Source organism: Dendrobates tinctorius, unplaced genomic scaffold (genome assembly GCF_039654945.1).
Source record: "Dendrobates tinctorius isolate UK_male_01 unplaced genomic scaffold, ASM3965494v1 ptg000070l, whole genome shotgun sequence".
Lineage (NCBI taxonomy): Eukaryota > Metazoa > Chordata > Amphibia > Anura > Dendrobatidae > Dendrobates > Dendrobates tinctorius.
In genome coordinates, this window is record NW_027361738.1 from 22445949 (window position 1) to 22462607 (window position 16659).

Sequence of the window (16659 nt, forward strand, 5' to 3'; positions counted from 1 at the left end):
AAACACACATCCATTTTTATTTAAAAATAACATCATTATCCTCACCTAACGCCTAATTCCACTGAATCCCTTGTCTCCTGTAATAAAACAATAATAACAAAACAACAATATTCCTCTCCTGTCTGTCGTTCTGTCTCACATCGTAATCATGTCTGGGGATACATAATTTTCAACATGGAAGGTGACAAGATGTGAATGTGGAGGCTGAGAACCACTGGTTAATGAGCAGCTGCGAGCGCAGCATCATTGACCAGTGGTGACGTCATCAATGTTACCGCCAGTCAGTAAGGCTGCGTTCCCAGCCAGTCTAATAGATGTGCCTTTTCTGAGCGGCGGCAGGCTGCTATTTTTAGGCTGGGGGTCAAAATCCATGGCCCCCTATCATCCTGAGAAAACCAGCAGCCAACTGTTAACTTTAGCAAGGCTGGTTTGTCAAAAATGGGGGAGACCTCACTCCTTTTTCTTTAATTATTTATTTAAATAATTTTAAAAAAACTCTGTTCTTGATAACCAGCCTTGCTGAAGCTGACAGCTGAGGGTTACAGCCCCCAGCTATGAGTTTTGTTTTGTGTGGCTGGTTATAGAAAATACATAGTAAAACAGTTAGCAAGGCCGAAAAAAGACATTTGTCCATCCAGTTCAGCCTATATTCCATTAGAATAAATCCCCAAATCTATGTCCTTCTAAAGAACCTAATAACCGTAAGATACAATTTTGTTGCGCTCCAGGAAGACATCCAGGCCTCTCTGGAACCCCTCAACTGAGTTCACCATCACCACCTCCTCAGGCAAGGAATTCCAGATTCTCACTGCCCTAACAATAAAGAGTCCTCTTCTATGTTGGTGGAAAAACCTTCTCTCCTCCAGACGCAGAGAATGCCCCCTTGTGACCGTCAACTTCCTTGGTATAAACAGATCCTCAGAGAGATATTTGTATTGCCCCATGTATACTTATACATGGTTATTAGATTGCCCATCAGTCATCTTTGTTCAAGACTAAGTGATCCTAATTTTGCTAATCTCTCGGGGTATTGTAGTTCCCCCATCCCCTTTATTAACTTTGCTGCCCTCCTTTGTAGGCACTCTAACTCCATTATATCCTTCCTGAGCACTGGTGCCCAAAACTGTATGTAAGAGGATGAGCTGAGTCAGAATCTGGTGTCCTTTTAAGGTTGGAACTATCGGGGCTGTCACCACTGTTACTGGGGGAGGATTCTTCTGGGAGGGAAGGACCTTCACGCTGAACAGCAGGGGTCACAGGGAGTATAAAGAGGACTAAGCGCGGGAACGCAGGAGACTTGGCAGGAAAGCAACAGGAGAAGGTTGACTCCCTCTCTGCTGCTCCAGCTGACAACTCCACGCCACCTTTCCCACAGAGTGCTGACCCCACAGTTGATTTTAACGCTATTGAGCTACCATCTGACCCCATTCCTCTGGATAGTCCCCTCCTGCCTGTGGTGTTTGATAAGTTGACTTGCTGTGTTCCTAGAGACTATCGCAGAGGGCCGCTCGCTACCGCGGTCTGTGAGCGGACACATGGCTCGTGTTCGGCACCATCACTGAGGGATCCACACAAAGTACTGTTTCCACAAGCCAGCATACTCTAGCCAAACAGTGCTTCTCGTTCCTCCGTAATAGAGCCAGAGACTTTGTTCACAATTTGCGATGCCGTCGGGAGATTTTCCAGTCTTTCCCCTGCAAGAGCTACAAGCGATAAGTTACTCCATTTTTTGCATCTCTTTCTATTGTGCATGGTGGTTGCTTAATAACCGTAGTTGATTTTGCTAATCTTGTCTCCCTGCTTGGAGTATTCTCTGTTTAATTTCCTATACAGTAAATCTTGGTTAACCCCTCCAGCTCACCACTGGATCTCTTTCCTTTTATATTTTGGCATTGTTGGCAGGATGCAGTCTGATAGCACCGAGGCTGCAGAACGGGTGGCTGGGCCCAGAACCAGTATCTCTCTGGGGGCCATGCTGAGTAACTTGCCAAAATTTACAGGGTCTAAAACTATGTTGTGGCATTGGACAGAATGTATGAGGGGTATGATGAGAATTCACCCTATGACCCCCGCATTAGAGGCTGAGGTGGCCATTATGGCTTTGGACGGTGAGGCTTGAGACTCCGTAATGCTGCATACTCCCCGAGACCGTGATACGTTTACTAAAGTGCTCCAAATCCTGGAGGCGACTCATGGGGACCCCACTGACATAGGGGAACTTAGGGGGAGACTGTTACAGAATATATGAATGCCCTACAAGAACTACACACCACCATTGTCAGAAAAGATGGGATGGGGATAGGGCCAACAGATGTCATGCTGCGTGACTTGTTGGTGACTGGCCTGCAGGACACCATGACCAAGCAGACCCTGAGAGAGCGGGTGCGGACAGATCCTCTCATCACTTTTGTTGACATACGGAGAGAGACCCACTTATGTGAACAGGAACAGGGGGTGACAATCCTGGTAGGGAAGGTCCAGAGTGGTGAAGCAGCAGTACAGTCGATAGCTGAACCCCAATGGGTTGAAGAGATGAGGAAAGAACTGTTGAATATTCAAGGGGAGCTGGCCCTGATGAAAGTGAGAGTTGAGAGAGTTGAGTTTGGCCAGTGCGCCGCTGGAAGTCAGGGCGAAGCCAGTGTCTTGAACGAGGCCCGGAGGGTCCGACGACAGAGGTCCTTTGCTTGTTATAACTGCGGAGAGATAGGACACATGGCTAGTGAATGTCCGCGACGGGCTGGCTCCCGTCCACGCTGCCCATTAAACTAGAAGGCTCCGAGCCAGGGGGACGTCGCCCGGAGCCAGAATGGAAAAGAAGGAGTAGTGAAAGTCCCACAAATCTGGTGTCTACATGCCCGCTGGTCTGGGCTGAGTTTGATGGCCGGGCCGTGTACTGTGTGGTGGATACCGGGTCTCAAGTGGCCACGATGCCGGAAATGTATTTTCGTCGGCACTTTCCAGAGACTCTCCGGCCTGAGTGGGGCAAAACTGAAGGCGCAAATCACTTGCCCATGCTGGTCGCAGGGGTGGTGTGGATTCAGGTCACCTTGTGTGGGAAAGATCTTGGGCGGAGGGGTATCGTGCTGACCCAGGGAGAGGCTGGCCACGGTCATATCGTTACATTGGGGATGAATATCATGAAAGAGTTCGGGAAACTATTGAGTGATGAGCCTTCCCACTTGTCTTCAAACCAGTGGAGTCCGCACACCCCCAGCTGTGGGTGTTCCAACAGTTAATCTGCACAGCCTGGGTGCAGGAGACCTCTAGTCAAAGGGAAACGTTAGGAAAAGTGGTAGTACCGGCCTCCACCCAACTCATCCTACCACCCCGACAGACCGTACTAATCCTGCCCATCTGGGCACATGCTCCGCTGGAGGAGGTGGAAGTCCAGTTGGAACCCTCGGTAGTGGAACAACTGCCTGCAGGACTCTTGGTGATCCGAACGTTGGCCGAGGTACGATAAGAGACGGTGCTTGTACGTTGCGTGAATTTAACAGACCAGGAGATCGTCGCCCAATGCAGAGTTGAAGTCGCTCGGATAGTGGGCATGCCCGAAGAAGTCATTCCGCCTCAGGTCAAACAGCTGGCGGTAAATCCGGAGGACCCGTGGGTGGTAAACATCACTACTTCCCCGACGGCTGAACCTCAATATATCAATATATAAAGAGGGTCGGCGCTGAACTGTCTGAACTCATGCCCACCCAAGTGCACCAAGTAGAAGCGTTACTGGGGTGATATCAGTCTGTATTCTCCATGGCAGATTTCCCAGTGGTTTCCTATGCAGTGTATAATGGTGATATTGATTCCTTCTTCCCGTGTGTATAACCTTACATTTATCATTGTTAAACTGCATCTGACACCTTTCGGCCCAAGTTTCCAACTTATCCAGATCCTTCTGTAGCAGAATATTATCTTTTCTTATATTGACTGCTTTACATAGTCTTGAATCATCTGCAAATATTGATATTTTACTGCGTAAACCTTCTGCCAGATTGTTAATAAATATGTTGAAGAGAATATGGGAATACAGGGGAACCTTTGCTGAATTATTTATTTATTCATTTATATCGCAGATGGCGGGTGATGAATACTTCCATCAGACCCTCTTGCTCTCACTGTTATTAGCAACAGCAGGTGTATGCTGATGGGAGTTATAATCTGCTGTCTCAGTTATCAGTTGAATATAACTCTCAGAATTTTCCCCTGCTCGCGCTGATTGCCGGCAGAGCAGGGAGAATGATGAGAGCCAGCTTCAGCATCCGGCGCCGGGAACAGCACTAACTGTACCTCTGCTTCTAAGGCGCCGGTGTGTGTGGTACTGATGCAGCACATGGGTGTCATGGGGTTGCCACACGTGTTCTACAAGTATTGCACACACGGACACTGACATCTCCGGTACTGGAAATATCAGGACTTTTGAAATAGGCCTTAGAAACACGTGCACCACTTCTACATTTTTCGCCCACTCCTGGTTTTGGCTTACAAATACTGACCAAATACTGAACGTGTGAACGTAGCCTTGTAGTAAACACTAAACTGTTTATCTGCAGCTTGTTTTGCCCTTGTTCAACCTGTGTTATCCCTGTTCTAATATCTGCCCATTTCCTGGCTATTCCTCTGCCATTTGATTTTCTATCTTGCATTACCTCCTGGTTCTGACTCAGCGACCTCATCATTCCTGCCAGCTCCAAAACTTTGCCCCTATGTAAGTCTACATTCCTGTGCAGGGATTAAAGGATGAAGGCTAGGGCTCCCCTGGGACTTGATAGCCAGCACAAAGCCGGTGTGTCAGGCAAACCCTGACAAACGCCCATGAAAAAAACAAAGGCAATCTGTAGCACAAATATGGACTACTGTGAAAGCAAAATACGGTATTTATTCATTATTGAACATTGTTATGTTGCCTCCATTGTTTGCAAGGCTTAGTGGTTGAATGTAGGTAGAACTTTCTTTAAAGGGAACCTGTCACCAGGATTGTGCATAGTAACCTACACACAGTGTCAGGTCATTATAGTGACTAAAATGATGCCTTGGTTGATGAAATCCGTCTTGTGGTTGTTTCTTAATCTTTATTTTTAGCTTTGTGTTAATGAGATTCTACTGTGCAGGCACACATTTTCAAATTGATTTTTTTTCCTTGCTCAATTAAATAAGCAAATTATAGTGCAGCGCAGGTGCCACGGCTGGCACCTGCCAGCAGAAGTGTGTTTTTTTTTTATTCAGTAGGTACTGGTATCCATTATGCAAACTAGGGGGCAGGACAGTGAGGGATCAGTGACCTGTCAGCAGTCTGCATTATGAATATCTAATCAGAGCACAACATACACCAGCCCCGCTTTAGGGCATGAGAATCTGATTAAGGCCTTCTTCACACTTCAGTTTTTTGATGTCAGTCAAAATCCGCCAGAGTGTGAAAAAACGGATCAGTTTCCGTTTTGCCACAAACGGATGACACAGGATCCGTTTTTTGACGGATCCGTCTTTAGCTGATTTTTCATGAAATTTAAAGTGACATGACTCTGGAAAAGGAGAGAGAGAGAGAGGAAATTCTTCCGGGCATGCTCAGTGTAAAAAAGCGGATCCGTTGCTGGATTCCATCAATTATCGCTTGGCAACGGATCCGCTGCCCATAGGAAAACATTATAACGAATGGCGGATAGCGGCGGATCCGTTGCTATCCACTGTTTTGACGCAGACAAAAAACGGTTCATTGTCCGTCCACTCAAGACAGCGGACGCCAAAATTATGGCGCATTCGTCAAAAAACGGATCCAACGGATGACCATCTGTCAAAATCCGCTGCTAATGCAAGTCAATGGGAAAAAGAACGGATCCGTAAAAAAAATGGCGGATCTGTTTTTTTTTTGCAAAATGGCAGATTTTGACTAATGGCAGCAAACGGAAATGTGAAACAGGCCTAACACAAAACTGAAACTAAAGATTAAGAAAGAACCACAAGATGGATTTCATCAACCAAGGTATCATTTTATTCAGTAAAATGGCGCCGACCAGACAGTGTCTGGTGTATACTGAGCAAAATCCTGCTGACAGGTTCCCTTTAATATTAATTGTCCTCCATGCTGATAGAATTGTGTAGCAGAATTATTTTTTTGTGATCATTTTTTGTATGAAAAATTATTACTAGAACCTTTATCCTGTAATAGATAATAGTTGTATTGTCACTTTTTTTTAGAACGAAGGCAAAGGCAGCCATGCAGAAGATACTGGCTTGGAGAGTTCTTTTGATAATGAAAGTTCTGTAGCAGCGTTTGATATTAGTAAGATCGAAGATGAAGAAAACTTCCAGCCGACTTTACAAGATGTTGAGAACATGCTGGCACCTATAAAAAGTGGAAACTTCAAGAATGGCTCAATTAGAAGAAAAAGTAAAGGGGATCCTTCAGAAAAAAAAACTAGTAGGAAAAAATATGGAGTTACAGATAAGGTAAGATGTGACTAGGGTACAAAATTAAACACATGAAGGGTGCATGTACACGGATATATCTGCTGCCACAAGGGCAAAATAAGCAAAAATTGTGCTGATTTCACACATTTATTTCACTTTTTGCATTGCAAAGTCATGGATTACAAATCTACAATATGACTCAATTTATAATGCAGAATTTCTCCGCATTATGTGTGGATGAGATTTTGAAAAATGTCATCAAAATTGCTGGTAAAATAGTATACAGTGGATTTTGGGAAATTGAACCCAGGTGATCATAACCTTAGACAGACTTGTCACTTCACAATGGAAAGGAGATTGTTTTTTTAATTGTTGCACTGAATATTTAGGCTTCATTCAGATGTCGACTTTTCAAGTACGAGTTATGTCTGTCTTTTTCACAGATAGAACTAGTACAAATTATAGTCTATGGAACTGTTCTTGTGGTCATGTTATTATCAAGACCGGATTACCTGCAAGAAACACCCCCTCCCCCAGAAAAGAAAAGCATAAACACAAAAACATGCCAAATAGAGATGGGTGAACCCGAACAATAAAGTTCGGCGTCTGTACTGAACAGCTACTGTTCGGGCATGGACACCGAACACAGTCTTCACCAGGAAGACCGTGTTACTGTTCGGGTTCATGACTGTTCATGAGCATGACAGAGTGGCAAACACCGCTTCTGATCGGTGGTGAAATCAGAGAGCTGCGATTACCACGCTGTCAAAAGACAGCGTGAGCGCTCAGCTGTGATCGGAGGTATAAAGTTTACCTCTGGTCACTGATGTCAGCGAATGGGACTACTGATCCCATCATCCGACACCTGCTGCTGCTAATAACAGTGATAGCAGGAGCGGCAGATGAGAGTATTCATCAGCCTCTCTTGCGCTGTAAATAAATAATAATAAAAAAAAAACGGCATGTGTTCCCCTGCATTTTAACTGCATTTTGTTGACTTCTATGAGAGTAAGGCCGAGGTCACACTGCGTTATAGGCAGCAATCCGTTGATGGACTGCGTTACACCACGGTATAACGCGGTGTAACGCAGTCCGTTAACGCCGCCATTGTCAGGCGCATCGCAAAGCGGCACGCGTTCACGATGTGCCGTCATTCGCTGACGGAGCCTTGGACACGGCCTGCAGCGTCTGAGGCTCCGTCACCACTAGCGCGGGTATAGCATAACACGATCACGTTATGCTATACCGTTAGCAGCCCGTCAACGCTATGCGTTGAACGGGCTGCTAAAACGTGATGTGAACCCAGCCTAACTGCCATTGAACAAGTAAAGAGGGCAGTGAGAGGTGGGGATAAAGTGTCTAGTTTGCGAGCCAGAGAGGCAGCATGGATCTTAAAATTAGACACTTGTTTCCCTAAAGGAATGAATTATAAAACAGATCATACCTTATCATTAAATGATGTTTTTCATGTATAATGTAATAAAGATATGTGATTTTAACATATTTATTTATATGTATTTTCATGTATTTATATGTATTGTTGAAGGGTATTGATGTATTTTTACTATTTGTACTTGCTATATTGTGTATGGATTCAGTTGCTAAAATATATTCAGGTCGGGCTGGGTGTGATTTCCTCCATTGGGTATTCAAGTGATTGATATATGCTTAACTGACATGCATTGTGATTGGTTGTAGCCTTATAGTATATGCCTTTAGATATATTGTGTTGTAATATGTTTTTTTAATGCTATGACTAAGGGCAGTATTGCCTGAAACGCGTCAACTTGTTTGTTTTTATGATGCACTAATAAAGGACAAGATTTTTATTCCATTTTCATCTCCTCCATTCAGGGCCGGTTTTAGACAAAGTGGGGCCCTAGGCAAAAGTTTAAAGTGGGGCCCCAAATGTTAACATTGTAAAACCACACATTTAGGTTACATTACATGAGCAGGAAGTGGATACAGGTGGCAGAGGGGCCTGGAGCCAGTGCTGGCACTGTGGCCCCCATATTCAGGGGCCTTATATCGGTCAATGGGTCTGCCACTATTAGCATTACACAGGAGCGTGGCTAGGATCAGAAAAGATTGGAGGGCCAGGCCCCAAGACAAAGAGTTGTCCCCCAACCCCCTCTTAATTTTTTTTTAACACTGCAGATAACACAGCAGGGCTCCCAACTGTCCTGGATCCAGCGGAACAGTCCTGATTTTGACACTCCCACCCGATATCCAGGCCGGGATTGCAGTTTTCCCGCACTGCGAATCAGCCACCACGCCCACCTGTCATTTCAGAAGGGGCTGTGTACCGATCGCCATACAATTCCCTCTATGCATAGCACACTCCAGAACAGAAGCCCTCCCCGGCTCATGTGACCAGTCACATGACTCTGACCTCATCTTATGTAACACCAGAGATAGCAGTAATAACTCTTGGAGAACAGATAATGTAGTAGATGTCACCTGCAGTCCTATGTAACACCACAGATAGTCTTACTCTGAAACGCTATGGCTATGTTCACATGCATTTTTTTCAGTAGCCAAAACCTGTTCAATTGGCAGTAAAAATGTTGCGTTCAAAACACCTGTTTTTCAGCTTGTTTTCTGGGGTTATTTACACTTTTCTCAGCTTTTTTTAAAGTGAGGATGATTGCTTTGTCTACAGTATGTTTAAGGCCACGTTCACACATTGAGTATTCGGTCAGTATTTCACATCAGTATGTGCAAGTCAAAACCAGGAGGGTGAGAAATCCAGAAGTGGTGACCTGTTTCTGTTATACTTTTCCTCTGATTGTTCCACTGCTGTTTCTGCATTACAAATCCTGATGTGAAATACTGACCAAATACTGAACTGGTGAATGACCATTAATAGTTTAATTCACCAAAACCATTTCAAAAATTGCAGCAAAAAATACCGATGCAATATCTGCAGCTTTCTTTTTTATTCTTTCATTGCTTTCTAAAGGTGAAAACACACTGAAAGAAGTGACACGTTGTAGATTTAAAAAGTGCTACAGTTCTGAAATTCAGTCTGAAAAAAATCAAGCGCATGCAGGAGATTTCAGAAATCTCATATGTTTTGCTGGCACTTTAAAAAGCCGCTCTTGGCCACGTTCATATGCAGAATTTCTGCAGCTTTTTCTTCTGCAAATAAGAAGCTTACAGCATTTTACAGCACAAGCAAAGACTGAGATTTTCAAAGATCTCCCGCACACCCTTTTATTTTCTCCTGACTGAATTTCACAACTGCAGCGTTCTTTAAATCTGCAGCGTCACTTCTTTCAGCAATTTTTTGCACCCGTAGAAAGCAATGAAAAAGTTTTAGAAAATCTCACCCCTACCATGTACTGGACGCAGTGATTTCGCACGGTTCAGTGACCACATGTGGAATCACCTGCGTTCAAAAGATGGCAGCAGTTTAGATGGAGCACAAGTCCGCTACGTTCAAAGTGCTGCCATTTCCGGATCGTCTGCACATACCCTAAAAAATGGGCATTTTGAAAGCAGTGTTTTTACTGCCAAGAGAGCCAGCTTTAACATAGTAACATAGTTTTGAAGGCTGAAGGAAGACCTTATGTCCATCTAGTTCAGCCTATTTTTAGTGCAGCTGTTCTGCATTGTTGATCCTGGGGAAGGCAAAAAACCCACAGAGTAGAAGCCAATTTTCTCCATAGGGAAAAAAATTCCTTCCTCTAAGCTGGGTCAACCATCTACCTATAATATTATGTTATTCGTAACCTTCTATACTGTTACTCACAAGAAAAGCATCCATTCCTTTCTTAAATTCATTCAGTGAGTTGGCCATCACCACTTCCTCAGGAAGAGAATTCCAGAGCCTCACTGCTCTTACCATGAAGAACCCTCTTTTAAGCTGGTGCAGAAATTGTCTTTCCTCCAAACGAAGAGAATGCCCCATTGTTCTTGTCACAGTCCTTGGTAAAAACAGTTCATTGGAGAGATCTCTGTATTGCCCTCTGATATACTTGTGCATATATATTAAGTCTCCCCTGTCTTCTCTTTTATAGAGTAATTAGACCTAATTTTGATAACCTTTCTGGGTATTGTAGTAAACCAACTCCATTTATCATTTTAGTAGCCCGCCTTTGAACCCTTACAAGTTCAGTAATGTCTTTCTTGAGCACCGGCGTCCAAAATTGCACACAATACTCCAAGTGTGGTCTGACGAGTGATATGTACATAGGGAGAATTATGTTTTCATCTCGTGTCCCCAGGCATCTTCTAATGCATCCCATGACCCTATTTGCTTTGGTGGCAGCTGCCTGACACTGGGCACTCCAATTTAGCTTCTTATTGACTAAGATGCCTAAGTCTTTTTCCATGTCTGATTTCCCCAGCAGTTTCCCATTTAGTAAGTAATTGTAGCATCAGTTTCTCCTTCCCATGTGCATAACCTTACACTTATCTGTGTTAAACCTCATTTGCCATTTTTCAGCCCAATTCTCCAATTTATTCAAATCTGTCTGTAGTTGCAAACTGTCCTCCTTTGTGTTAACTACCTTACATAGTTTTGCATCATCTGCAAATACTGATATTTTACTGTGTAAGCCATCCACTAGATCATTAATATTTTGGCTGCAAAAAAAAAAGGCACCAAAAACGCTGATTCCTATGCAAACCTGTACTAGTACTATATATATGTATGGTTTACCCTTGTTATTTCACATGGGAATTCATTTATTTCTATATCATAAATCCCCTGATTCAGCAGACAATATCCTTGTCATGTCATCCAGACAGTAGTGACAGGAGGTCGCCCTGTCACATTACAAGCAGTGATAAGTGACTGTGGTCAGAGCTGATGCTGATCGCTGCTGTATGTGGCTGTGAATCCTGATCCTACAGCAATCAGCACAGAGCTCTGGGACCACAGTGAGTAAATCACTGCACTTTGACCTGATATTGCTGCTCTTACCAGGTTCTGTGGCTTCACTTAGGCATATCCATTCTCAGGTCAGTGCTAGGAGCAGCCATGACACAGGAGGAGACATAGAGCTGCAGTCATCTGCTGTGCTGTAATCGGACCCTCCCCCTCACTCTCAACTTTTAACCTAACTGCAGGGAGAGACAGGGGGGCTCAAGGGGCTTTGCGAGAGACACTCCAAGACTTCAGAGCAATGCACAGCGTTATTCACTGCTGTACACCCTCTGGGCACTTCATAAATGGACTGCAGATGCAGGGGGCCCCCTTTGTAGGTGGGGGCCCCAGGCATCTGCCTGGTCTGCCTGGTCCAAACGCCGGCCCTGCCTCCATTCAATATTTGCATGAGCTGGACAAGTGAGTGATTTTGCATTTTCACCTGTGAGTCGGCCGACAGGTACTTGAAGGTGATCCGTGCTCTGCACATGTCTAATGAGAATTGGATTCAAACACGTCTGGTTGAATGAGCTGATGAAATCCTAGTATCTGCAATTTTGTTAACCAGCCAGGCAAAAGTTCACAGATTGGGGCTGCAACCCTCAGCTGTCAGCTTCAGCAAGTCTAGTTATCAGGAATAGAGGGGTCTCCACGCCATATTTTTAATTATTTAAATAAATAATTAAAAGAAACGGCAGTGGTAAGTAGGGTTCACATTTGTAGGGTTGATGTTACCTTTGTATTGTCAGGTGACATCAAGCCCACAGTTTAGTAATGGAGAAGCGTCCATAAGACACCTATCTATTACTAATCCTATAGTTACATGGTAAGTAAACACACAGCCAGAATAAAGTCCTTTATTAGAAATAAGACTAAATACAGTTTTCCATTTTTATTTAAAAATAACAAGCACAGTTACTCACTAGTGATGAGTGAGCATGCTCGCCACTACTCAGTACTCACTCGAGCATCTCACTGCTCAAGATGCTTGGAGCTCGCCGAATATTTCCGAGGTTGCTCAGTGGGAGCTCATGTCCCCTCCCTGCATGTTTGCACTTTTTAGAGAACCAATGAACATGCAGGGATTGTCTGCTGCAGCCATGTTGGTTGTGGCATTACAGCGATTTGCTGGCCGCACAGCGTCATCAGGTCTACATCAGACTTGGTACCGCCATGCTCGTCACAGTCTACTCTGGAACCAGGTAGTGTAGGGAGAGTTGCTGCTGAGCTAGGGAGAGATTTGCTTGGTTCTTAATTAGTGTAGGTATACCATATATTATACACATATGCATCTCAAGTAACAGTCCTTCTGAGGACTAATCCAGCTGCATAAATATCAGTGCTAGGCAGGCAGGCAGTGTATGTGGCAGACTGCAGTGCATATATCAAAGCGGTTTATTCCAGTTCTGTCTGCTGCTGCTGCTGCTGCTTTTACATATTTATAGACATGGCCCTAGGTATCAGGGGCCAGGAATCTTTTCTTTTGGATCTTAATCCTGATTATTTGCTTATAAAGCAGTCCAGAGAATATTGTTTTGATGCTCCATTTGCTTGTTGGCACTGCAGAATGCAGCCAAATCCTTTCCATATTACATAGCTAAAAATCCATCTTTTTAAAACTGTGTTTGTCCATCACATGGGATCATGTTATGAATGAGTCACCGAAGGAGGAAAAAACAAAAATACAAGCTAAGTCCAGAAAACCGGAGAGGTTGGTAGCTATCGGATTGCAGACCCCTGATGCTATTCACACAACTAACAGTAGCCGTGGGGGGTTCCTACGGTGCCCTAGACCCCTCGTTCACAGCCGGAGAACTAAATAAGCCTAAAGAAAGAAAGGGGAAATCTAAACTGCCCCAGAGCAGACCCCAAAGCAATAGACAGCCCCCAACATGTATTGTCGGTGAAAAGCAGATGAAAACACAAACACAGACAGAAAGACAGGTTGAGCAAACGATGGGGCCCACTAACTAGATAGGACAGGACAGAAAATATGCTGGCTGCAATCCGCAAAAAACCCTACAAAAATGTCCCAACCGTCTGATAGGAAAAAAGGCCCTGAAGTCGCTAGACTTCAAAATCACTATATCAGCACTCAGGTATATTCTGAAGACTAAGCAAAAGATCAACTTGACAAGAGACAAAAATGGAGCTCAGCCTGAACCAACAAGGACAGGCAGAACACAAACACTAAGTAGACAGACACAATCTCATGGAAAAATAAGAGAGCAAAAACTTAGCTTTCAGAAGACAGGTACTGAACTGGTTTGCAAGAGCTCAGAGCAGAAAGGATCACCAGCACCCCTGCAGGGCATCAGCTGCCTTATATCCACTCAGTGATTCCGGGTGTCCAATCACGCTCCGCCTGTTCAGATGACAGGTTTTTCCCATCCCAATCAATTTCACTACCTCTCTTCACCAGCAGAGGGAGTTCAACAGACATCAACGGTGAAGGGGAAAATGAACTCACAACAGGATCACATATTAGTGCTCTCCAATTTCAGTCATTTGTAGTGAATGTGGAAAATAGTGTCCTCCATTTAACATGGACAAGGCATGTGGTAAGGGACAGGGAACTGGATGTGATGGTGCATGCAGAGGCCGATGCTGTGGGCAAGCTGAAATTGTGCTACAACAAACACCCACATCTTCTCCCTTCACCTTCCTGTCCCAATTACTAGAGGACCGCAGCACACTATTGATGAACCCAGAGCAGTGTCAAAAGGTTGTTGGTTGGATAGCATATAATGCTTCCAGTAACTTTGCCACCACCACCACCCTGTCTTCCACACTGTCAAGTCTCAGTAGCCATGAGTCTGGACTGCATATTCCTCACCCTGATACTCCTTCCTCCCGCCATGCCAAGTGCCCAGAGACAACTGATTCCACACTTGAACACTGCGAAGAGCCATTCACTTTTCCTTTTATAGATTTGGGCCTCTCACCCAGTCCACTTGAAGTGGGGCAAGAGGAGATCACATGTAGCGATGCCCAAATATTTGAGCAGCCACGGTCACACAAAGGTGACGGTGGGAACTTGTCACAAGAGGTGGACGATGATGAGACACAATTGCCATAAAGTCAGGAGGAGAACCAGGGTGCAGAAGTTGAAGACAAAGTGGTGGATGATATAGTAACTGACCCAACCTGGCAGGATGACATGCAGAGCGAGGACAGCAGCACACAGGGGGAGGGAGGAGTAGCACCCCAACAGGCATAAAGAAGCAGTGTGGTGGCCGCAGACAGAAATTACCACATCAGTCTCAAGCTGGAATCACTTCAGAACTGCCTCAGCCAAGTGGCAACTGGCTGTGCTGAAGCTAATATGCTTAGGTGACAAACCACACAATGCTGAAGAGTTGTGGACAGCTCTGAAAGACCAGGCAGATCTGTGGCTGACACCGCTCAACCTACAGCCACGCATTGTTACGGCGGCGGAACACGCTAAAAAAAAATATAAATAAGCGTGTTCGCAGCCCGGGGTCCACCGGGCGGCAGATGGAAAGACCGCTGCTAACAGAGGCAGAGCACTATGGCGGTAGTGTGCACTGGGTATAACTGCACCCAATATGCACTGAGGCAAGCTCTGTTCACACAGCTGCACGCACAGAGTATACAATAACGCTGAGTCTGCTCTATGTCACAGACTGACAGCAACACAGATACGGTATATAAGGTCACAGGAGTAGCCTTAAACCGCAGGACTACTCCGTCAAGACCTACCGTAACAAAAGATGCGGAACGTCGCAGCTGCAAACGTCCGACAGATTGCAACCGCAGCGCGGTGTGCACGGAGCCACAGAGGAGACACCGCAAACTCGCTGGCACGATGCAGGACGCTAGCTGCTGGAAAAGTGTAGCTGGAGCGTGCGGATGCTAGCACTGCTACTGGCGGCTGCCCAATCACTCACACAATCGTAATATCATAGGGAAGTGGTTTCATAATAAGTCAGTCACCAGTCCAAGCATCCATCACCATACATACAGCAGCAGTATGAAAAATACTAGCGCATGGCATAGCGGTCATGTGCACTTTTTATAGCATAAGGGACCTGCCGGAAATCTCCAGAGCCCTGAGCATAACCAATCAAATCAGGAGCAGGACCTGAGCACCTGACGCCTGAACTCCAATGAGAGCTAGTCCCGTGAGCATGCTCAGAAGCTGGTACAAAGGACTTAGCCTCTGGAGACAAATGTGTGAATCTGGATTCCCGCATAGGCATTATAGAACCCAGATTCCTAACACGCATGGTCGTGTGTGACAATGGCCAGAACCTGGTGGCAGCTCTGAGGCGAGGCGATCTCACACACGCACCATGACTGGCCCATGTGCTTAACCTCATGGTTCAACGGTTTCTCAAAACCTACCCAGAGCTGCCGGATCTACTTGTCAAAGTACGCCACCTGTATACCCATTGTAGAAAGTCAGCTACAGCTTCCGCCGCCCTTGCCGTGCTTCAGCAGGGTTTGCAGCTTCTGGCTCACTGACTGGTGTGGGATGTCCCCACGTGTTGGGACTCTACACTGTAGATATTGGGAAGGATTTGTGAGCAGAAGAGGGCAGTTGTTTACTACCAGCATCAACAAGGTCGTCGGTATTCAGTTCAGACTCCACACATAAGACCTCAAGAGTGGACATGGATGTCACACATATGTACCATCCTTCAAGACTTTGAGGACTCCACCAAGATGGTGAGTGGCGATGATGCCATAATTAGTGTCACCATCCCGCTTCTCTGTCTTCTGAAATGCTCTCTGCTCTCAATCAAAGAGGATGTATTGCAGGCAGAGCACGATGAGATGGAGCAAGGAACCATACAGAGTGATTACACATAGCCCAGCCTCATCTCATCCCAACGTGGATTAGGTGACAATGAGGAAAAGGAGGAGGAGGAAGAACAGGAGATAGTTTCATGCGCTACAGACAGTACTACCTGCACAACTGTCATAGCATCTGTTCAGCATGGATGACCTGAGGACAGGGAGGAGGAGGAGAACATGGTCAGTCATCCTCTTGGTGATGACACGGAAGTTTTGCCTGTTAGCAGTCAGGCACGCATGGCTGAGTTTATGCTGGGCTGCCTTTTCCATGACCCTCAAGTTCTCAAAATTTTGGGTGACAGTCATTACTGGTTGGTGACACTTCTAGAACCATGCTACAAGGAGAACTTTCTATCTCTTATTCCCGAGACCGACATGTCTACTAAAATGAGGCAGTACTAGAAGGCCCTTGCTGCGGAATTTTTAAAAAAATTCCCATTGGAAAGCGCTGGTGGCAGAGGTAACAGTTCGTTGGACAACCAAGGAGTACAGGCAAGAGAGACACAAATCCAATCCAGCAGAGGCAGGGGAACACTGTCAAAGTTCTGGGAGAGTTTTCT

At 45.3% G+C, this 16659-nt stretch overlaps 1 protein-coding gene across 4 annotated transcripts in view; it reads left to right on the top strand.

Annotated features, from left to right (window-relative positions):
- The window catches only part of LOC141095454 (ATP-dependent translocase ABCB1-like), a 485663-nt gene that overhangs the window by 282187 nt on the left and 186817 nt on the right, over window positions 1–16659 (top strand). For all 4 annotated transcript variants that reach the window (XM_073581458.1, XM_073581459.1, XM_073581460.1 and 1 more), the window contains one exon: window positions 6193–6444. In XM_073581458.1, coding sequence (XP_073437559.1) covers window positions 6193–6444 — 252 coding nt within the window. The remainder of the gene's footprint in view (window positions 1–6192; window positions 6445–16659) is intronic.